This window comes from Perognathus longimembris, chromosome 8 (assembly GCF_023159225.1).
Source record: "Perognathus longimembris pacificus isolate PPM17 chromosome 8, ASM2315922v1, whole genome shotgun sequence".
NCBI lineage: Eukaryota > Metazoa > Chordata > Mammalia > Rodentia > Heteromyidae > Perognathus > Perognathus longimembris.
The window spans coordinates 11,561,653-11,584,971 of record NC_063168.1 but is presented as its reverse complement, the minus strand read 5'-3'; the positions used below and the strand labels follow the sequence as shown (position 1 = coordinate 11,584,971).

The following is a 23,319-nucleotide window of genomic DNA, read 5'->3' as shown; positions in this document are numbered from 1 at the left end:
CTGGCAGGATTTTCATTTGAAATTTGTGTGCTCTTTCTGAAGTTAAATGATTATCTTAAACAATTTTTGCCAGAGGCCTGGTAACTTTATATGCAGAATCTTGGCATTTTATTCATTTTATGTTTGGATGAATTGTAATTATCATATGTTAACAATCTGAGGATATTTTGTGATGAGAATTCCATACCTGAGTACAGCTTATTTGGAAAAGAAAATCACCACTGCCTTTGTATTTCCATTCCCTTTTCCCCTCCAACACCTCCCATTTTTCATACTGTATTTAATGAGACTTCATGATTAACATATGTGTGTATTTATTCATATTATATGTTATACCTAATTCATCTTCTACATTTTGTGTCCTTTTGTTCCTTTCTTTTATCCTCACGTGTCTCCCTTCAGATATTTTCCCTTTTTGCCTTCACATACTATTGTTATTATTTATTTTTAATATTTATTGTTCTACTATCAACAACATCATCATCATCACCACCATCATCATTATCATCATCATTTAAGTCCCACACAATATTAGGTTTCTACTGCGTGACCCATGTCACTCAATATGAAGATCCAGTTCCTTGCATTCCCATGCAAATTTCATGATTTCATTGTTCATCTCCCTCTGTCCTTACCAGTGTTCCATTAGCTTGCTAAAAGACTTCTTGTTAAAGAGTGAACGCAAGAGTCCTGATAGGTCAAGACAAGGTCGGGATGACCTTTTATCACAGACTTAGAAGGGACGGTACTCCTTAGGGAGTACTATGCAAATCAGCAGGTGGGTGCAGCAGTGGGAGAGGAGCGAAGGGAGGGCTAAGGCCTCTCTTGTGATTAACTGAAAATAATATCCACCTAGATACTTTATCCCAAAGGCTCTGAAGTCCTTTTTGAATTGGCAGGTCCAAGCATCAGGACTGGTGCTTGGATTCAGGACCTACGCACTGTTCCAGGCTTCTTTTTGCTCAAGGCTAGCACTCTACCACTTGAGCCACAGCGCCACTCCTGGTCGTTTTCTACATTTGTGGTGCAGGGGAATCGAACACAGAGATTCATGTATACAAGGCAAGCACTCTTGCCACTAGGCCATATTCCCAGCCCGAGATCTGTGTTCTTTGTAAACAACAGAAACACTGTCTGGTCAGTGGTGCTGAGGCTGAGAGGCAAGAAAGACAGGCAAGACTGAGAAGATTGTCACTGACGACTTCTACCAATTCCCCAGTGACCTTCAGAGCCCAGTTATGGCTTAGATGCACTGTGAGCAACAGAGGCACCCAGTAGAGCAGCTGGGGAAATCCAGCTCTCACTTCTGCATCCCTGAGAGGTTTATGTTATGGCTTGTATAGCTACTACTCAGCTGAGAGTAGTAAGTGGCAGTCTGTTGATGGTGAAAGTGGACTCTGTTCCCGTGCCACTGGAACTGAAACCAAACTGGATTCGAATCTCCAAACTGGATGCCCAATAAATCTAGGGTTTAGCAGAATACCCTTGTTTCTTCAGATACCATTATAAATCATCACTAATACCCTGACTGGATCTGCAAGTGAAGGAGACTCTGTCTCCTACAGATATAGACAGGCAAGATGGAGACTGGGCAATTGGGAAGTCACATCTGGAACCTCATATTAGAAACACAAAACAAATACCCACAGAATTAATTATGCCCTGAGACCTTCCTTGAGGAGTGAGACAGCACTATTAAGCCTGAGATTAGTGCATTTCCAGCACTGTGCTTCCCTATCTGGGAGCCAGCGCAGAAGGAGCTCCAGGAGCTGAGCAGGTCCTCTCCTGTCCATGATGTGTGCTGACCAGGACTGAGCCCCGCACAGGGTGTGAGCAGACCACAAAGAAGTGCTCAGGGCAGTGGGCTGTGCTGTGGGCATGTGGACATCCTTAGGGGTAGATACAGCTGCAGGGCATGGCTACTCTGCCTGAAATCTGCCTGAAATCTGTGCTCTACCACTTGAGCCAATAATGCTCCCTTTCTGGCTATTTTGGTGGTTAATTGAAAATAAGAGTCTCGTGGATTATCCTACCTATTGTGGCTTTGAACCGTGATCCTCAGATCTTAGCCTTCCGAGTAGTGGGGTTGTAGAGGTGAGCCATTTGGCACCCAATAAAACGGTTTCAATGACATAATTTAGGGAATGTAACTCAAATACGCACAGAATGGGTAAAGTGCAGCATTGTGAAGGGTGAGGACTGGGATCTGGAGCCGCTCTGTATGGAGAGGGCATGTTCAGGCAGAGAGGACGAAGACCACAGGCAGTGAGGCCAGAGTGAAGGGAGGCCGGCTCCTCACGGGTTCAATCCACACCACAGCCAAACACAGCAGCAAGCAGATGGCCATTTGGAAAACTTTACCTGGGGAGAAACCTCAATGGCTAATCCATAAAATGAGAGAAGACCAAGAAGGAGAAAATTTCATATGCAGAGAATCTTAGATGGATCTGTGATTCAATTAAAAATACATATGTTTGGTCTCTCTCCTCTGTCCGTGAACATAAGAAACTCAGGGAGGTTCTCATTTTCTCAGGGAGAGAAAATAAGAGAGAGGGAAGGAGACAGAGATGGGGGAAAAGAGGGAGAGGGAGAGAGGAAGACTGGATGTTACGAAATACTCAAATGCAACATTCTTTGTTATACAGTGTTCATATGTAGCAACGTACCAGCTTCAGAGCTTGTCTCCATGAGGTGAGGCACAGGTAATTCTCAGCGTGGCTAGATCCCCACAGGACATTGCATCCGAGGACAAGGTTTCTCTGAAAGACCAGTTAGTGGTCTTGCACCTCATCTATGGAATGTGGTGTGAATCAACACCCCCCAACCCCAAAGGTGTGAGTTAAGAATCAGGGAAGAAAGTTGTTAGTCATAGAAGCAATGGAAGTTATTGAGAATACTGGGGACATGACAGATCAAAGTTTCTTTCACCTTTTCACCCTCAAAGGCTTCACTTAAAATAAATGGAGAAGCCACGAGCTGGAGGCTCAAGCCTATAATCCTAGGAGAAATCTTGACAGATGAAGGCAAGTTCAGAGCTGAGCCTTCATTGGTCCTCAGGCCTGTTCGTGTGCCAGTAATAGACATTCATTGAAACCATTAAAAGTTTATAAATATTATAAAAATATTAGAAATATTGTCATTTGATTTCATAAATTCATTAGGGTGCACATGGCTGAAAAAGATGACAGGGAAGATAAAGCTAATTTCTTGCACTTAGAGAGCTCATAACATTGTTTAGGATTAAAATGGAAAATTGCAGAGATAGTTACACATAAAAATGTGAATATAAGATTGCATGTAATTATTTTTACAATCTAGTTAGTAACATAGTACTTATCCTTTCTTCTTCATGATAACAATGCACCAAATGAATTGCAATTTCTTTTTATTTCTATGACAGAATGACCAATTTTCTGGTTGGAAATTTTTTCTCAGTAACTATCATTTCTTTTGTTATGGAATCTGATCCTGTCCTGTTGTGTCACTCTTAGTAAGAACTTTACATTGTTTCATTCCAGTCTGCATGTGTAGCAGCTACTGCAAGGAGCCCATAGTTGAAATATAGATTGCATAAATTACAACAGCAAGAGTAGATCCACAAGTTTACGTGTCTCAGTGCAGCCTGCTGAAATTTCACTGGACCTTCATCAAAAACCGCTGAAAACAGGATGCTTTGTCAGAGCTGCACAGACATGTGGTTTTCCCTTCCAGAATGCAAAGCTATGACAACACAATCCATACCTGCTATTTTGGCCACTAAAATTGTGATATTTTTTATGGATACTCTAACCATTTAATATTGTAGTTATCCAATATGGATTAGACTGAGGCAAAAATGAAGAAGCAGTACAAAATCGGTCGAGAGTTCATAGATTTAAAACATAATCGTGAATATATTTGTCAGGTATCAGTGTCTCGAGACTATTTTCCTAGCCACATAGGAGTCTAGAGATCTCAAGGATCATGATAAAATCCTAATTAACATTCAAGAAGCTAAGCTCGAGGTATGGCTCATGTTGTACAGGACCAGCCTAGCAAGGAAGATAAACAAATATGAGGATAAACATTAAAAATAAAAAGTACCACTTTCAAACGTAGCCTCTGACATCCTTCAACTTCATAATCCTGTTGTTTTCTTGTAAAACTAAGTGTCCCTGTGTGTCTCTGATTTGAAAAGGACTGAGGCGGGAATGCTGCCTTGTGGCTTTTCTTGTGCTGCCAAGTGCTATTGTTCAGGGCCATGGCACAGTCTGGCATGTGTGATTCCTGTGACTTGGATATTTCTTGTTGAGGGATTTCCTTGCCATCCCCTAGAGGTGGATGACGGTGAGTGGAGGAGCATGATAGGACCACGGGTTCTGCACACGGTCCTCTAGACTATGTCACACACAGTCCCATCCCACACTATTTCCGTAGAGACTGATCCACACAGAAATATATCTTCACTATTACAATGTGGTGGCAGTGCAAACTTCTTTAATTACTCTGGAAAGCAGTATGGAGGTTCCTCAAAAGACTAAACATTGAGCTCCCCTGTGATCCAGCAATCCCCCTCCTGGGCATTTACCCAAATGACCACAAAATGGTCTATACTAAACCTACCACCACAACTTTGTTCATTCCAGCATTATTCACCATTGATAAGATAAGGAACAAGCCCAGGTGCCCCTCAGAAGATGAATAGATCAAGAACATGTGTTATATATACACAATGGAGTTCTATGATTCTATCAGAAAGAATGACATTGTGCAATTAGTAAGGAAATGGAAAGACCTGGAAAAAGTTATATTAAGCAAAGTAATCAAGACCCAAAGAAAAGTATGTTACATGGTTTCCCTCATTTGGAAGAATTAGAATACGTCTATGATATTCTTACCAGGGCATCTCAATAACCCAATTGCTAAGCATATGGGAGCATATATAATGAGGCATATCAACATGAACTCCAAGAAATGGAAACAAGAGGTCCTTACTATGTCCTGTATGTAGTTAGGTTTTTGTTATTTTCATTTCTCATCATTTTCTGTACCTTGTGTCTTGTATATAAGTTCATTCCATCTGTGAAAGGGAAAGGGAACCACAGATATACAAGATAAAGGATGAACTAATACAGCATTGACAGTCATTTAACACTACATTGGAAATAAACTGTACAACTTGGGGGGAGAAAAATGGAGTAAAATTGTTTAAAAACAAATGTACTCATTACCTTCCTTACATAACTGCAACCCCCTGCTCATAATCTTTTCGATATAGATTTAATAAAAAGAAATGGGTTCACTTCTTAGGCCGAAATGGATGGTCATTCTGATCAAAACAGGAGAGTTGCATTAGTATATAAGTGAGGTCTAATCACAAAGCCTAAGGCATCACTCCAAATTCTGCAAGGGTGGAGTAGTTTCTTGGGCTCTACGGCACTTGAATTAAACCTGCATGTGTTTTCTGATTATCTGCTGAGTTTGTACTCCCTTATCTCCTAAGTAGACACTGCTTACCATTCTTCTCTGTGTCTCAGTATAATTAAAAGGTCAAAATTTTCTCTGTAGCTCTCTCCTATGCTCCATGAACAGCAGACAAGAACCATGCATCCTATTCATTGGTTAAAGACTCATCTCTTCTTTCAAGGAAAGAAACAGCTGGAGACCACATCTAGGAGTGCCAGTAAGATAGAAGCACAAGGAGAATATGAGATTAATGGGACACAGTTTGGAAATACAACCCTCCAAATCTCACCCTCTTACATAGCTTATGATGACAGGAACACACCACGGTGTCCACCTCTATCTGCTTAGAAGGGGTCTTGTGAAATTTTTTCCAGAATGGCCTTCAACCACATACTGTTAACCTGTCAGTTATCTAGAAGTAGAAGTAAGAGCCATTGGTACCTTCAAATGTAAATTAACTTTTACTGGATGGTCAGAAAAATTTCGTCTAGACCTTGTAATGGGCAAAATATCTGTACGTACATGACTTGCAGTACTCACAGTATAATATGTTGGAAATTAGCTGTACAATCTGGGTGGGTGGGAGGATTGTGTGTGGGGGGGATTGGGAGACAAATGAAGGCTGATGTAACAAATTTGTCTAAAAGTGTACTCACTACTTTACATATTTAACTGTACCCCCTCTGTACATTCTTTTTTTCTTTATTGTCAAAGTAAAATACAAAGGGGTTAGTTTCATATGTAAGGCAGTGAGCACATTTTTTATCCAACTTGTTACCACCTATATTTAACCCCTCCCCCTTTCCTTCCCCTTCATGAGTTGTACAGTTGTTTACATTAAATGGTTTTTTTTAAGTTTTTATTGTAAAACTGATGTACAGAGAGGTTACAGTTTCATACATTAGGCATTGGATACATTTCTTGTACTGTTTGTTACCTTGTCCCTCATATCCCCCTCCCCACTCCCCCTTACCCTTTCCCCCCCTGAGGTGTTCAGTTCACTTACACCAAAGAGTTTTGCAAGTATTGCTTTTGTAGTTGTTTCTCTTTTTTTACCCATGGTTTCCAGTATACTCAGATAAGATTACAGAGATAGTGTAGATACAACCACAAGAAGGTGATACAAGAACATCATCAATGGTAGAAGCTACAGATACACATGGGATGTTGAAAGTAGTTACAAGTGTGATATAACAATCATTACATGAAATGGTTTTGCAAGTATTGCTTTTGGAATAGTTTGTCTTTTTATCCTTTGTCTCTAGATATTGGTATTCTCTTTCCCTTCCCTAGTTTTTTTTTTTCTTCTTTATTGTCAAAGTGATGTACAGAGGGGTTACAGTTTCATATGTAAAAGAAGTACATTTGTTATCTGACTTGTTCTTGTCTTTCATTTTTCCCCATCTCCCTCCTCCGCAGTTCCTTCCCCCCATGAGTTGAACAGCTGGTTAATAAATGCAATGCCCACTTTCCCACATACAAACTCATATTTTGTGAAATAGCAGGAAAAAGATATGACCACAGGATATGCTGCAAACATTTTCATTACAAACAATGGTCACTGAACTCAAAACAAATGATGGGGAAACCCAAAGCCACTAGCTGATTTTCCTCCCGTAATCTAAATTATAATTATGAACACAAAAACAGTATCTCATTTATAGACTTTTAAAGAAAATAATGAGCTTAAGATGACTATTGACACATCATATATAGGACCCATGCTTGTTTGTGGCTGTTTTTCCTTAAGAAATTTCCTCCTTCTAGATTCCACCAGGTCTTCCTAAAAGACCAGACTTGTAAAGGTTTAACTACAAGATTTTGGCACACTTACAGTTTATTTCCGTGGAAAAATTAGAAGAGGATAGATAAGTGCAGAATTATGTGATCAAATGGAGTAGATGAAGAGGACTTGGAGACCAGACATCAATCAGGTCTCCCTTAAAATGAACTTCACCCATTGGTAGGAATACAAGTTACCATATCTGGTATGGATACCAGTATAGAGGTCACTAAATTACCTAAGAAAAAGGCATAGCAGATGATTTGGCTGCCTCACACCTGGGTATATATCCAAAGGGGAAAAGGCAACTTGTAAAAGTGGCATTTATAAATTAACTTTGTAGGTCTATGTTTATTGTGACACTGCTTACTCTAGTGAAAATGTGGACTCAGTGAAGTATCCTACAACAGATGAGAGACTAGCAATTAAGTGGTCCATAAATGCACAACATGCACAAAGAAACATGCTGTCCTATAATCTGCATCAAAATGGATGGGACTGGAGCTCACCCTGTGAAACAAAATTGTTAAACCCAAGACCATTACGTATGCTGTTTCGGCTTCCAGCAAACGTTAAAAAGTCCTATAGAATAGAGATTCTGTGGGCCTGAAAAGGGCAAATGGTGAGAGGGCAGGAGGGTGAGCACAGAAGAAAGGTGGACGAAGATCATTCATGTACATAGTAGGCATACAGAGAACCTCAGAATCCCATTAATAGGTACAGATATATAAAGGTGCTAATAAAATAGATATCAGAAATAGGATATCTAGTTATATGTTTTACTGTTGCATAAGTATCTATGGATGCCACAATTCAGATTCTTAAAAGCTGTCTGTGTCTGTGAGCCTTCTGAGCAGGTGGAGGCAGCAGGAGGAGCAGCTGGGGCAGCCCAGCCTCTTATTTCTGCCCTGGGAGGTTTTTGTTATGACTTGTATCACTGTGGGAGGACTATTACCAGTCTTTTGACAGTAATACGTAGCAGCATCTTCAGGCTGCAGGCTGCTGATGGTGAGAATGAACTCTGTCCCAGATCCACTGCCACTGAACCTCGATGGAACCCCAGATTCCAATTCATCTGCAGCATAGATCAGGAGTTTAGGGGCTTTCCCTGGTGGCTGCTGGTACCAGGCTAAACTGTACCCAATGCTCTCACTGGCCCTGCAAGTGATGGTGGCTTTTTCACCTACAGACACAGACAGTGACGAAGGAGACTGGGTCATCTGGATGTCACACCAGGCACCTGGAAGCAGAAACATGAAAACAAATAGCCACATTATTAATCGAGTTATAAGAAGGCTTCCCTAGAGAGTGAAGTGTCAGGAATCAAGGTGTGCTGTGGTAATCCCTATCATTTTCCTTGCTTACCTGGGAGCCAGAGCAGCAAGAGCCCCAGGAGCTGAGCAGGGGTCCTCATTTCCATGCTGGGTGCTGACTGGGACTGACAGCTGCAGAGTGTGAGCAGCCCATGAAGAAGACCTGAGCATAGTGGGCTGTGCTGTTGGCGCATGCAAATCAGCAGCATCTACTCTTGGTTAAGCACAGCTGTCCAGCTGCCTCATCTCAGCAACTCTGCACAGACGGAGTCTCAGCGGACCTAGGTCATCAACAGAATATGTTGTAGCCACAGAAGAGAATCACAAAGTTGCTTTCCTATGGGCTGATCAGGCCAATGGTCCCTTTGAGGACCAAAGCATCTTTTTTTTTATTTGTTAATTGAGACCTTCCCACTGTAGTGTTAGTTTCAGATATTTACAGACAAATTTTACACAAGACAAATTTGGCACATCTTTATTATCCACAACAGAAAATTTTGGAATTGCTCTGATTCGCTGATATTCTTTATGTAGCAACATATGAACAATGCTGTATTACAATGAAATCCATGCTCTACAGGAACTCAGGAACTGAAGGTATTTCCTTCTACCCCCAGAGGAGCTGTGGCACCTTAAATCTCTTGGTGACAGAGAAATTTCTAGGTTGTGAGATGTAATAAGAGAAACTCTTTGTCCTGGGGTGCAGTGACAATGGTGATTCTAAGTATGTGAGGACTCACATCTAGAGATGGTATTAGCATGGATGGAAATCTAAGAAATCTGCTTTGAATGACTGGGTGCCTATGTGTTATCTAAGAACTCACACAAGTATTAAAATAGAAAATTCATAAGACAATATGTTGGAATTCACTGTACAACTCAGGGTGGAGGGAACTAGAGCGAAGGAAGTGAGAGAAAATGAGGGAGGGGGTAACAAGTATGACAAGAAATGTCCTCACTATCGTGTTACTGTAACTCCTCTGTACATCAATCAAATTTATAAAGGAAAAGAAAGAAAAGAGGTTGCATTCTATGCTGAGACAGATTTTTTTTACTTCTTGTGTAGATGTAAGACTTATTGTTTTTATTTGTGAATTAGGATTAGATACATACAGTGTAAATGACAGATATTCCATGTAATGAGTGTAGACTGCATACATTCATGGTTCAGATAAAAGGACAGGACCTTTCAAATCCTCAGATGGCTTCCTCACCCCCCTTCCCAATCCCAAACTGCTCCTAACTCTCCTTCAGTCATCTGCCATGCGTGTTTTTCTTCTGTGTACTTGAACATGAACATAAATATGGAGGGAAGTAGTGCTCTGTTGGTACTTTTGAAACTGTTTCTGAGGCCTCAAATTTTCTTTGCCTCAGTTTGCTGCCTATTCTCGCTTCCTGTGGTTAAACATTATTTACCCTTGAATTTATTGTGGGCACATCTTTATGATATAATTTATCTTCCTTTCTTGGGAGTTTGATTTTTCATTTTTTCTTAAACATATTGTGTCACTTCTCACGTAAACTTAATGGCTCTCTATGCTTTTTTTCTCATCAGCATTTAAATGTCATCCCACCATCTTCTGGCCTTTGTTTATCATTACCAAAATGTAGTCAATGTCTCTATTACCTGTTCTCTGAACACAGTGAGATTCTTTTCTCCAAGTTTAGACCATTCATATTGAACATTCCATCCATAACTTGAAAATTCATGAATTTGCTTGTAATTCATCCAATTGTGGGTTTTTTTAATCTTGAATTACTGTATCTCACTACACTTGAAAAGATTTCCCAGGTTGTTTTGAAATATTTTTTCAGCTCTACCTGTCATTCTTTCTGTCCCTCTGTTTGTCTCCGTCTCTTTCTCTATTTTTCCATTCCTTTTTGAAATATATACGTATTTATTTCTCTTCTTCACAATTACACATAATCTGCTGAGGCTTTGGAGATTATTCTTGGAAGTTGTCCTTAGGTTACAAATTTTCGATTGATCTCTTAACACTCACTGATTTTTCTCCTATCATCAACTGGAATCTTCACCTAACCTGTGAAATTTTCAGTGAAGTTATTGTTTTCCATTCTCAGATTTCCATTTGATACCTTTTATATATCTCTTGAGACCTCATTTGTTCAATTATTTTCTTCATCTTTTCATGTGGAAACAATAGGTTTTTTATTGTGCTCTTTGTGCTTCTCTTCTTTTTTCTTCCCTTTTCCCCCCCAGAAAATATGCTCTGCTGCTCCCCAGACCAGCAATGCATGAGGGCCAGAATGGAGGTTTTTGTTCGGGCCTGTATCATTGTGGGAGGAACATGTGTACCTTGAAAACAGTAATAAACCCCAAAATCCTCAGCCTCCACCCTGCTGATGGTCAGTGTGAAATCCGTGCCTGAACCGCTGCCACGGAACCTTTCTGGGACCCCAGATGCTCGGTTGGAACCCCAATAGATCAGGAGTTGTGGAGACTGGCCTGGCTTCTGCAGGTACCAGTACAAATAGTTTTTTCCATTGCTATGCAGGAGGCTCTGACTAGACCTGCAGGAGATGGAGGCCGGCTCTCCCAGGGTGACAGGCAGGGAGAGTGGAGTCTGGGTGAGCACAACATCTCCACTGCATCCTGAAATTAGAATAAGGCAGAAGTACAAGGTTATGTGCACACATAGAGAAGCATGCTTTTTTAATTTGCATTTTGATACATATTGCCTATTGTTAATATTTCATAGTTTGACTTGGAATCTAAAGTATTTTATGTTAAAAGTGTAAATATTTTTAAATATAAATGGATCTTCAGTGGTTCCCTGCATTATTCTTATCAAGCTGAGTCATCACAGAAGCAAAGGGTTTACTTTCTTCTGAAATGTTTCTCTTTCTCCTAGAGCTAAACCCCATGGAGGATAACAAGACCAGCGCATCTATCACATAGGCCACAACTGGAAGCTGTGAGTTCACCCTCCCACCCACTCCCATTCCTCATCTCCCTTTGTCCTTACCAGGGATCCATAGCATTAACAGCCACAGGAGCTGAGAGAAGGACTTCATTTCTAGGAGTAAAATGAGGAGTCTTGCCGGGTCAAGGAAGGTTCAGAGCTGAGCCTTTATCTCAGACTTAAAAGGAAGGTCCTTCTTAGGGACCAATATGCAAATAGCCAGGTGGGGGCAACAGTGTGAGAAGAGCCAAGAGGAGGGCAAGGCCTGCTCTTCTGAGAGAAGTGGCATCATTGTGCTCTCTGGTTGGTGATGACTAACAAAATCCATGATGCCTGCAGCACTGGCAAGAAGGACCCCACTGTGAATGTTTTGTTCTGCATGGCCATATGCTGCTGCCACCCTAAAACAGCACCAGAGACCCAATTACCTGTATGTTTACTTCAAGGACAGCATGTAGGAAAATGAGTGGATTTGAGGGCCAAGGTGGCCTGAATTTGCTTCAGGTATTCCAGAAGAAGACAGTGTCCACCATCAGCAGCAAAGATCCTCAAGGGAGTTGATCAATGAGAGCACAGAGTTGAGCCAGAGGAAGAGGTATCTGATACCATAGTTACAAAGTTATCTGTTCAGGGATGATAGCTACAATGTTAGAAATTCTGCGTCCAAAGAACTCTTTATTAAGATTTACTTAAAGAATTGTCAGGGTGAATAAAATTTTCTCTTACAGCTAGTGTCCCAATGGCCTTTATAATAGAAGAGGAAAATGGTAGAAATGTTGATACATGAAAGTGTGACTATACATTCAATGTTACAATATTTATATCTACTAAAATCCTGTCATTTTTCCACACTGTATTTGTATGGAAAATTAATCTAATAATTCTTACAAATTTCTTCTGGGAAGTAATTGATCAAGATGCATTGCACTCGTACACTGACATGTTGACTTGAAACTCTCTAGTGGAACTACTTGTAGATAATTATATATGCATAGACACACATACATATCATTCTGCTTATTTTAAATTAACATAAGATCTTTAAATGTTTCCTATACCAACCCAAAACAACCTGTTTCTACTTATTTGTCTCAGATTTCATTCTCTAGTTCTTGTCTCTGAAGATCCTGAGTTTGAGGTGAGGCAGAACATCACCTGAGAAGAAGGAGCACATGGCCAAGAAGGCTTGTGCTGATGCCACAATGGACCCCACCTGGCCATGCACAGAGGTGCCTTGTGGGAAGTGATTGGGCCTTTGGCAGTGTTTTCCATGACAGGATTAAAACTGGGGTGTTACATAATATTCATCCATATGCTTGGTCATCTCAACTCGCAGCTCATTTTCTATTTAGTAACGTTATTGTGGCACAAGTAAGACTGGCCTCGCCTGTGTACAGACAGATGAGGATACTGCGTCTAGGACTGTTTGCACCTAACACTGTTAGTTAAATAAAACTCTTCTTCGTTAAGAGCTTAGTTCCTTTGTTACAATAAAGGACTGGCACAGTGTGCTGTGAGTGAGAGACAAACAGTCAAACAGAGAAAGAGAGACACAGAGAAAGGGAAATTCTGAGAAATGTGGTTTAAATACAAATGCATTTAAGTATGTTTAAGAGTAGAAATCCTATCTCTATCGGTTATACTCACACTCTGAACACAACTTCCTAAAAGCCTGACAGGGATCATTTGTTAACATGCTGAAGTGTAGATTCACATTCAGTAGGTAGGAGGTGGTTTTGTAATTTTGAATTTACAACACATTCTCAGTGATGCTGATGTTGATTCTGAATTCTGGATAAATTGAGTAGGAAAGAAAGTAATATTCCATCCATGTTTAGCTGTGTTGCTTCCTATGTGTCAAGAGGTAGTTTTGTTTGTGTCCCTGACATAGTTCATGTAAATACTACATTTTCCATTGACTAAGACTGACTGAAACTTGCTATGTTGACAGGTTGCTGATAGGAAGAAGCACGTGTGAACATGGTCTTGGGCAATGCCCTCCTGGATCTATTCTGAGAGTTGGGCCATGACCAGCTGTGAACTACTCTCATCAAATTCTTTCAGGTAGTGAATTTCCCAGCATTCTTTCCCTTTGTATTCCTATGGATATTCCGAAAGAGAGGAGATCTTTTCTAGTCACACATGAGAATACAATCCTTAAAAGACTCAATCCTATCGATCCACAACCTTCCAAGACACAGACGGACATGTCTGTCAGTGAGGCTCTTAGGCTGGGTCCACAGATGGGAACCAAATATGTTAACTGCATGTCATGGGAAAAATTCTACAAAGTGAGTTGTTTGAGTCCATCAGGCTGGATTGCACTATTTGAGCAGAGGATGTGTGAAACCGTAGAAGGATTGTGGCCTGTAGGGATAATCACATACCAAGCTATGACCTTGAGACCAGGAGCAATGGCGATTTAACTTAGGGGATGAGCCTGACATTTTCAGGAAGAAGCCCCTCACAGCAGGAGAATGCCTGCAGTCTGAGATGCCAGGCAGTGAGAAGGATTTCCAGGAATCTCCATCAGGACACACACAGGAGAGACTCTGGGTCAGAGAGACGCAGCGGGCCAGCGCGGTTATGGGCTTCCATGACCTGGATTTATCTTTCTTATTGCTGGATGTTGTAGATGGGGGTCCTGGAGTGCACACTGTAGCTACTGACTAAAGGTTACTGCTTCTTTTCACTGTGTTTGAAGTAGTTGGAAATGTAAAATTAAATTGATATAAAGACAGGAGCCCATAATATTTAAATGTGAATTTTCCAAGAATTTTCTTCCTCAATGAGCCCCTCTGAGTGGTGGACGTCAAATGTAGGGCCCCTGCGGGAAGTGCTGATATCAATGGCAGGGCCGTCCTCATGGAGTGAGGCAGATTTCTTCATAGTCATTTGCTATGAAGTGAAGACAGCCATGAACTCAACCACTCCCACACGTGGCTAATTCCCTTTCCATTAGCACAGCATGTCCTCACACAGACATGACGGCCCTCTCCTGAGTACAGACACATGAGGACACTGCACCTAGAACTTTCTACACCTAAAATTGTGGGTTAGACAAAACAAAACAGTTTTTGTACAGAACTCAGTTCACTTACTTTGTAATAACAAGTGCACATGGACCTTGTGTGTGTGCACACGTGTGTGTATACACTTGCACATACATGCGTGTGTATCTGCAATATATTTCACATGTGGGTTAACTAGATACATTCTTAAATGGGGCCAGTAGAGAAGTAAACAACATCTCTCAACCTTGAATCTCATCCTCTAAATTCAATTGTGGGGTTTTTGTTGTTGTTGTTGTTGTTTTGGGTGCTATTTTTTTGTCTGTTTGTTTTTGCTAGTCCTCAGGCTTGAGCTCAGGAGCTGGGCAGTGTCCATAAGCTCTGGTTGCTCAAGTCCAGTGCTCTACCACTTCAGTCACAGCTCTTCTTCCGGCTTTCTGGTGGTTAAGTGGAGGTAAGAGTCTTACCGTCTTTCCTGCCTTGGCTGGTTTTGAACCACAATCCGCAGATCTCAGTCTCCTGAGGAGCTAAAATTGCAGCAGTGTGCCACCAGCACTTGACCTGCACATGGCTTCTTAAACATAATAAGGATCACCTGCTAAATGTCAATTCACATTCAGCACCTTTACCATGGTCTATGATTTCGTATTTACAACTTGTTGCCAGTGTGTTTAGGATAGTGGTGAATTTTGAAAAAACTGAGTAAGAAAGTGTCGGGAGCTGAGCTAGCAGCTAAGCTCATCCTGACCTCTGGCCGTGCTGATGTCGCCAGAATGTCGGGAGCCAAACTTGCAGCTAGATTCTTCCTTACCACTGGCTGTGCTGTTATCACTAGGATGTACCAGATGCAAGGACCTTTGCTCACGGGCACTATCTGGAATTGCTTTGCCATTGTCTGCATCTTGCTATGTCCGCTGGAGTAGATTCCTATGTTAATCTACCTTTTCCTGTGTTCACCATAATCAAATGTTTGCGACTTCAAAGCCCCTGTGTGTACTTAAATTTTAACAACCCTATGCTATTCCCTGGTTCCAAAACTGCATATAAGCTGGAAGTTAAGAATAAACTTGGCTGTAGTCTTGAGGTTCAACCTTACAGCTGCAGACCTCCCGTACCCCATCTTTGTCTCTTGTCTTTTTTGTCTTACCTTATTTTTCCTTTTCCTTAATCCTTGCCGCCCCTCAGTCAGGATTCCTGTTTCACTGCCGGCTGGCCCAGCAGGTTTGGCGCCCGGACAGGGACTTGAAGGCCTGGGATTGACGGCGGAGGACCCCCGCTCAGGTAAGGACGTCCGAATACTTGGGAAGGAGAGCAGGAGGAGAGAGTATTGTCGGGAGTAAGAAATTATGGGACAAGGTAATAGCCGCACACTATACGTGCAGGCCCTGAGGAAGCATGCCCCTGGTTCCCAGAGGAAGGAACCATTAACTTAGAAACTTGGCGAAAAATAGGAAAAAAGATTCAGGAGTATTATGATGTAAATGGCCCTGAGAAAACCCCAGTGGATGCCTTTATTCTCTGGAATCTGGTCCGAGATTGTTTGGATCCTAGACATGAACGGGTTAGATTCGATCAGTCCATCAGAGAAACTGAACAGGGGCCTGATGAACATCACCCAGCCCCCGGAGCTTATGCAGCTGCCCAGGAAGAGCTGAGAAAATTAGTAAGATCTGAACCCTTTGTATTAGATCATTTGCCCATAAATTTGTGGGGCAGAGATATTATGGAAAAGATGGGAGTTTATTTGTTTAGCCCTAGTGACACAGTCACTCGTCAACTCCTAAGTCAAGGGCTACTGCCTTCAGGAGGATTGGGAAGTCATCAACAAGGAATTAGAGAACCCATTCAACCTCAGCCCCCACCTCCTAGACAAGGGCTGGGATATTTTTAATGGGGGCTGCTGCTCATCCTGTCCCTCATGCCGATCCTATCACATGGTTATCAGAGACTCTGGTGTGGGTGGATCAGTGGCCCCTATCAATGGAAAAGATTATTGTCGCCCAACAGCTGGTGTAGGAACAGCTGGACTTGGGCCACATTGCTCCTTCTACTTCCCCATGGAATTCGCCTATTTTTGTTGTTAAAAAGAAATCTGGTAAATGGAGACTCCTACAGGATCTCCAGAGAATAAATGCCACCATGGAACTTATGGGGGCATTACACCGGGTTTGCCTTCTCCTATGGCAATTCCTCAAAATACATACAAAATTATAATTGACTTAAAAGATTGTTTTTATACCATACCCCTTGCTCCTCAAAATTGCAAACGCTTTGCATTTAGTGTCCCCTCTACTAATTTTAAAGAACCCATGAAACAGTACCATTGGCTAGTGTTGCCCCAAGGCATGGCAAACAGCCCCACCTTGTGTCAAAGCTTTGTAACGTGGGCTCTCTCTTCTACTCGCCAAAATTTTCCTTCTGTTTATATTATTCATTACATGGATGATATTTTGTTGGCTCACTTAAACCCTGCAGTAGTACACCAAGCTTTTGGACAGTTAAAATAAGATCTCACCTCTTTTGGGTTAATAATAGCTAGTGAAAAGGTGCAAGAGCATCCTCCGTATACTTATCTTGGTCATATTTTAGGTCCTTAGTATTTTACTAGCCAGAAATTACAGGTTAAAACTTCTCATTTGCGTACTTTGCATGATTTTCAAAAATTTCTGGGAGATATTAATTGGCTTTGCCCTTATCTTAAATTGTCCACAGCTGAATTAAAACCCTTGTTTGATCTATTAAAGGGGGACCCTGACCCTACATCTCCCAGAGAAATGACAACTGAAGCAGCAGAAGCCTTGAGCATAGTAAATTCTGCCATTTCTTCCCAACACATAAATTATGTTGATTACTCAGCCCCTTGGGAAGCTTATATTTTAACTAGCCCTCATTCTCCAACAGCGGTCCTCTGGCAGAAGGGACCCCTTATGTGGCTTTTGTTGCCTGCTACTCCTTCAAAAGTGTTAACTCCTTATTATGAATTGGTAGCCATCTTAGTCCATATGTGCCATGTGGAATCTTGTAAGTATCTTGGATGAGATCCACAGGTTATTTATATACCCTATACTTTGCAGCAGCAAGAGTGGCTTTATATTCATTGTGATTCCTGGGCCATTGCTTGGGCCAATTTTGTGGGCACAATTTCACATCATTATCCCTCCAACAAGTTACTTCACTTTGCCTCTTCTTACACCTTTATATTTCCTCAGATTGTATCTCTATCTCCTCTTTCTATGGCTGCCTTGGTGTTTACAGACGGATCCTCTAATGGAACGGCAGCTCTTACTATTGATGGTGAAACTAGATTTTGGGATACTGGGCTTTCTTCTGCCCAGGAAGTTGAACTTCAAGCAGTTTTAGAGGCCCTTACTCTTTTACCTACTAAAGCCTTTAATTTATATTCAGATAGTCATTATGTTATTTGAGCTCTTCAGGTCATTGAAACTGTCCCTTTTCTTGGTACAGCTAATTCCACTATCCAAACTCTTTTTCGCCAGATACAACTTCTTCTTCGCTCTCGCACCTGTCCGTGCTTTTTTGGATTTATACGTGCTCATACTAAGCTTCCTGGACCATTAAGTGAGGGCAATGCTATTACGGATGAGGCTACCCAAATTTTTCTTTCTCAAACTGACTTGACAAAGCAATCACATGATGCCCACCATCAAAACAGTCGTGCCTTACGTCAGCAATTTCATATTACTCGTGAGGCAGCTCGTCAAATTGTAAAAACTTGTCCCAACTGTGCTACCTTCCTGCCTGTGCCCTCCAATGGCATTAATCCTCTAGGCTTAGTGGCTAACCATGTTTGACAAATGGATGTTACCCACATCCCCTCTTTTGGACGGCTCCGCTTTGTCCATGTTACAATAGACACTTACTCTAATTTTATTATGGCTACTCCTCTTAGCAGGGAAGCAGGCAAACATTGTATCTGCCATGCCTTATGCTGCTTTGCTACTATGGGAGTTCCTAAACAAATTAAAACTGATAATGGTCCGGGATATGTTGGACGAGCTTTTCAAACTTTTTGCAAATCTTACCAAATTGTTCACTCTACAGGAATCCCCTGTAATCCTCATGGTCAAGGAATTGTCGAATGGGCCAAAGGTTTGTTAAAACACCAAATTTCTAAATTAAAAGGGGGGGAACTATACCCCTTCACTCCTGTTAATATACTTTCTCATGCTTTATTCGTACTAAATTTTTTAAATTTGAATTGCAATGGCCACTCTGCAGCACAGCGGTTCTGGGAAAAGAGAGAGCAAAGAGCTTTTGCCCAAGTTAAGTGGAAAGATCCTTTAACAAGTGCTTGGCACGGGCCCGATCCGGTATTGACATGGGGTCGAGGACATGTCTGTGTTTTTTCACAGGATGAAAATGATGCCCGCTGGCTACCTGAGCGTTGTGTTCGGATTGTGGAAACTCATCAGAATGGTACAAGCACTGACTCACTGGGCTTACGTGCCAGATCCACCGATTGTGCACCCCACGACCTGGGAGGGAGCTGAGGTGTTCGTCCATGTCAACAGATCAGCATACGGTACAGCTCCAGACCCTTTTGTCCAACACGTTAAAATGGGAGACTTTGCAGCTTCTGGCATTGGAACCCCTTTATGTTTTACAACTGACTCCAAGAGTTATATTCCAGGCTGTACTGTAATGCAATCCTTAAACTATAGAATTCGGATTCCTGATAATAGTCAAGTATATAATATACAAATGACTTCATTGCCTACTGGGTTTCCTGTACATGCCAATTCTACCTCGTCCTTCATGATACCTCGCTGCATCAACTCCTCCCAAATAATAGAATCCACGGGAGAACTGCACCCCGTAAAGTGTAGACATGATCACCCTTTTATAACCAATATTTCAGGAACTAATTATCAGCTGATGGACTGGTCTGGAGCTAATCTCACCAACAAGTTCAACCCAGGTCTGTGGTGGATGAATGGACGCCCTCAAGGCCATGTCTGGATGTTAGCGGCTTCCCTGAACAATATCTCCTGGCCCACTTCTACCTCTTTAAAAAATATTATGAGTTGTATAACACCCCCTTATGCTATTATGTATGGACCTTTTAATATTTCTATAGGAGCCATGTACTTTGATGTTACCTACACTAACTGTTCTTTTACAAATTGCTTGTATACTGGCCTTACTGATTCTGTAATTATTATTAAGCAACCACCATTTGTTATGCTTCCTGTAAACTTATCTGATGCTTGGTATGAAGAAACAGGTATTCAAGTGTTAAAACATTTAAAAGAACTTATGCGCCCTAGACGATTTGTAGGGCTATTAATAGGAATTTTAGTCTTTATTTCCTTAGCTGCCTCTGCTGCAGCGGCTACTGTGGCTTTAACACAAAATGTGCAGACAGCTCACTATGTCAACCAGCTTGCTCATAATACCACGCAAGCCCTGCACTTTCAAGGCAGGATTGATGGTAAGGTAGAACAAAAGTTAGAAGCATTGTATGAATCTGTGTTGTCACTGGGAGAACAAATACGTGCCTTACAAACTTTGCAACAGGTACGCTGTCATGCTGTGTTTGACTTTATTTGTGTGACCCTCCATAAGTATAATGGGTCAAGCTATCCTTGGGAACAAGTTGTAGCACATCTAAATGGTATTTGGCACCATAATAAATTGTCCTTAGATCTCTTTCAACTTCATAGACAAATAGCCGGACTAGAACAAGCTCCGCCTTTGGACTTTAAAGTGGCAGAAACAGCAAAAGAAATGTTTGAACAACTTCAACAGTATGTCCCTTCCTTAACTAACATTAAGGAGCTGCTAATGACATTGCTCGGCCCAGGGATACTTTTGCTGATGGCTTGCCTATGCCTTTCTTGCATTGTACGCATATTGCAAAACTCTTTCATGAGTTTAGCCAGCCAGCTGCATAAGGTCAAGCTCCAAGTAAATGAATTTCCCCTGAGAGGAACCGCAGCCAGAGACGGGTATGAGGCGGTGCCAGCCTAGACCGACCTAAGACAGGGCCTTCAGCACTGCTCTGAAGTTGTTCCCTAAGATGGGTAAGGCAGGCTGGGGTACCCATCCCACCTAAGACAGGCGGGTTCGCTTCTTTTAATAAAAAGATGGGGGAATTGTCGGGAGCTGAGCTAGCAGCTAAGCTCATCCTGACCTCTGGCCGTGCTGATGTCGCCAGAATGTCGGGAGCCAAACTTGCAGCTAGATTCTTCCTTACCACTGGCTGTGCTGTTATCACTAGGATGTACCAGATGCAAGGACCTTTGCTCACGGGCACTATCTGGAATTGCTTTGCCATTGTCTGCATCTTGCTATGTCCGCTGGAGTAGATTCCTATGTTAATCTACCTTTTCCTGTGTTTACCATAATCAAATGTTTGCAAACTTCAAAGCCCCTGTGTATTCTAAAATTTTAACAACCCTATGCTATTCCCTGGTTCCAAAACTGCATATAAGCTGGAAGTTAAGAATAAACTTGGCTGTAGTCTTGAGGTTCAACCTTACGGCTGCAGACCTCCCGTACCCCATCTTTGTCTCTTGTCTTTTTTGTCTTACCTTATTTTTCCTTTTCCTTAATCCTCGCCGCCCCTCAGTCAGGATTCCTGTTTCACTGCCGGCTGGCCCGGCAGGGAAAGAAAGGAATATTGTATCCATGTTGCGTTGACTTTTTATTTTGTTGAGAAAAAAATTATTTGTTTGTGAAGAGATTATTACAAATTTCATGTATAAACGATGATATAGGTGTAGGCAAGAACCTTGTGCATGTTGGAAACATTAAAAGTTTCCTTGTAAAAGGAATAAAATCACCAGAGAAGACATTTGCTTATCACATTACTGGTTGGCAACAGTACTATTTTAAAGATGATAATACCTCATGGTTTATCTGAAATCTCCCAGTCTTTGCGTTCCCATGAGTTCTCCTGCCCTATGTGGATTGTATGTTGTCACATTGTCACATAATCTTTATGTCCAGTCAGAGTCACTCTCTCGTTGACCACAGTTTCTTCCTAATAAGCAGATAATCTGTTCTGCGGCTCCCCAAACGAGCATAGCATGAGGGCCGCTCACCCAGCCAGAGGGAGGTTTCAGTTCAGGGCTGTATCACTGTGGGAGGAAGATGTGTATGCTAAAAGCAATAATTAACCCCAACATCCTCCGCCTCCACCCTGCTGAGGGTCAGTGTGAAATCTGTGCCTGATCCGCTGCCACAGAACCTGTCTGGGACCCCAGATACTCGGTTGGAAACCAAATAGATCAGAGGTTGTGGAGATAACACTGGTAAATATTGATGTAATATGGGTCACTATGTATGTTTACCTCCTATTTGTTTCAATAAGATTCTTAAATTCTATTTAGTCACATTGTCATATTTTTATTTTTCTGTGTGTAGATTTACTTGAACTGAGCCAGAAGCCAGTGGTGCTTTGGCCATTTGAGCTCTGAATAAGAAATAATTATACCCATACCTTCCTATACATGGGTACCAAATTTTTATTAGTTTTTATCTTGATATTTATTCAATTTATCATAAATAATTATCACATTCTACTTTCAACGATGAGATCAGGGCATTGAGAAATACTAATAAATTTGTTTTTCAACATAACATAAGTTAATTATGTGATATTTATATTTGAATGTTGAATAAATTAACATGTGACTTGAAATAAGATTTTTACAAAAAGGTTATATTTGCTGAAGAAAAAAGTCCCGGACTACAAGAAATCAATGTCTAATATAATGAACTAACTTGTTAATTACATTGTTTAAATTATTGTACAGTATGTGAACATATCCAAACACCGTATTGTACTTCAAATACAATTATACTGTGGCAATAAAAATTGTATTAAATGCTAATGGCTATTTTTTCTTTGCAAAATTAGTTTTCAAAAACCCTTTTCAAAAGCAATATTACCTTGCTTTTCAAAACCTATTATGGCATACCTACTGTGGCTTCTACTTATTTGAGTGACTGCAAATTTATAGCAAACCTGGACTACACATGAGTACAGACCTGTGTTGTCTCTAAGTGGGAAGAGGCATGGTCAGGTATGGGCAGCTGGGGGTGAGAAGGAAACAGAGAGTTAGGGTGTGCAGATGCCTTCATGCCCTTTTCCTCGATACTTTCCAGTGATCTTCACAGACTGGCTGCATCTGAGCAGCTCTGTCATCAGTGGAGGCCCCAGGAGGAGCAGGTGGGCAGCCCAGCCTCTCACTTCTGCTTCCCTGGGAGGTTTTTGTTATGGCTTGTATCACTGTGGGAGGGTAACTCCTACTCTGTTGACAGTAATAAGTGGCAACATCTTCAGGCTGCAGGCTGCTGATGGTGAGAGTGAACTCTGTCCCAGATCCACTGCCACTGAACCTCGATGGGACCCCAGGTTGCAAAGAAGTTGCATAACCTATCAGGAGTTTTGGGGCTTTCCCTGCTCTCTGTTGGTACCAATGTAAACTACTGCTAATATCCTGGCTGGCTCTGCAAGTGATGGCGACTCTGCCTCCCACAGATGCCGACAGGGATGGAGACTGGGTCAACTGGGTGTCACATCTGGCACCTGATATTGGAAACATAAAAGCCATTAGCCAAGCAGCTCTGCAAACATAGGATAAGCAATCCCCAGCCTTGTCCATCCTTACCTGGGAACCAGAGCAGCAGGAGCCCCAGGAGCTGAGCATGGGTCCTCATGTCCATGCTGGGTGCTGAGTGGACCTTGTCCTGCACAGGGTGTGCACAGCCTATGAAGAAGAGTTCAGAGCAGTGGGCTGTGCACATGCAAATCAGCAGGGGCTGGGCGAGGCTGGGCACAGCTGCAGGCTGGTAGATCTCAGTGAGAAAGCACA

At 41.7% G+C, this 23,319-nt stretch overlaps 3 gene segments (V, D, J or C); all 3 read right to left on the bottom strand.

Moving 5' to 3' along the window:
- Positions 1-8,049: 8,049 nt before the first annotated feature.
- LOC125355920 lies at positions 8,050-8,680 on the bottom strand. The segment is given in 2 exon segments: positions 8,050-8,468; positions 8,594-8,680. Coding segments are annotated over 2 exon segments (474 nt in total).
- Positions 8,681-10,619: 1,939 nt separating this feature from the next.
- Positions 10,620-11,577, bottom strand: LOC125355919. The segment is given in 2 exon segments: positions 10,620-11,155; positions 11,529-11,577. Coding segments are annotated over 2 exon segments (585 nt in total).
- Positions 11,578-22,581: 11,004 nt separating this feature from the next.
- Positions 22,582-23,170, bottom strand: LOC125355918. The segment is given in 2 exon segments: positions 22,582-23,033; positions 23,116-23,170. Coding segments are annotated over 2 exon segments (507 nt in total).
- Positions 23,171-23,319: the final 149 nt, after the last annotated feature.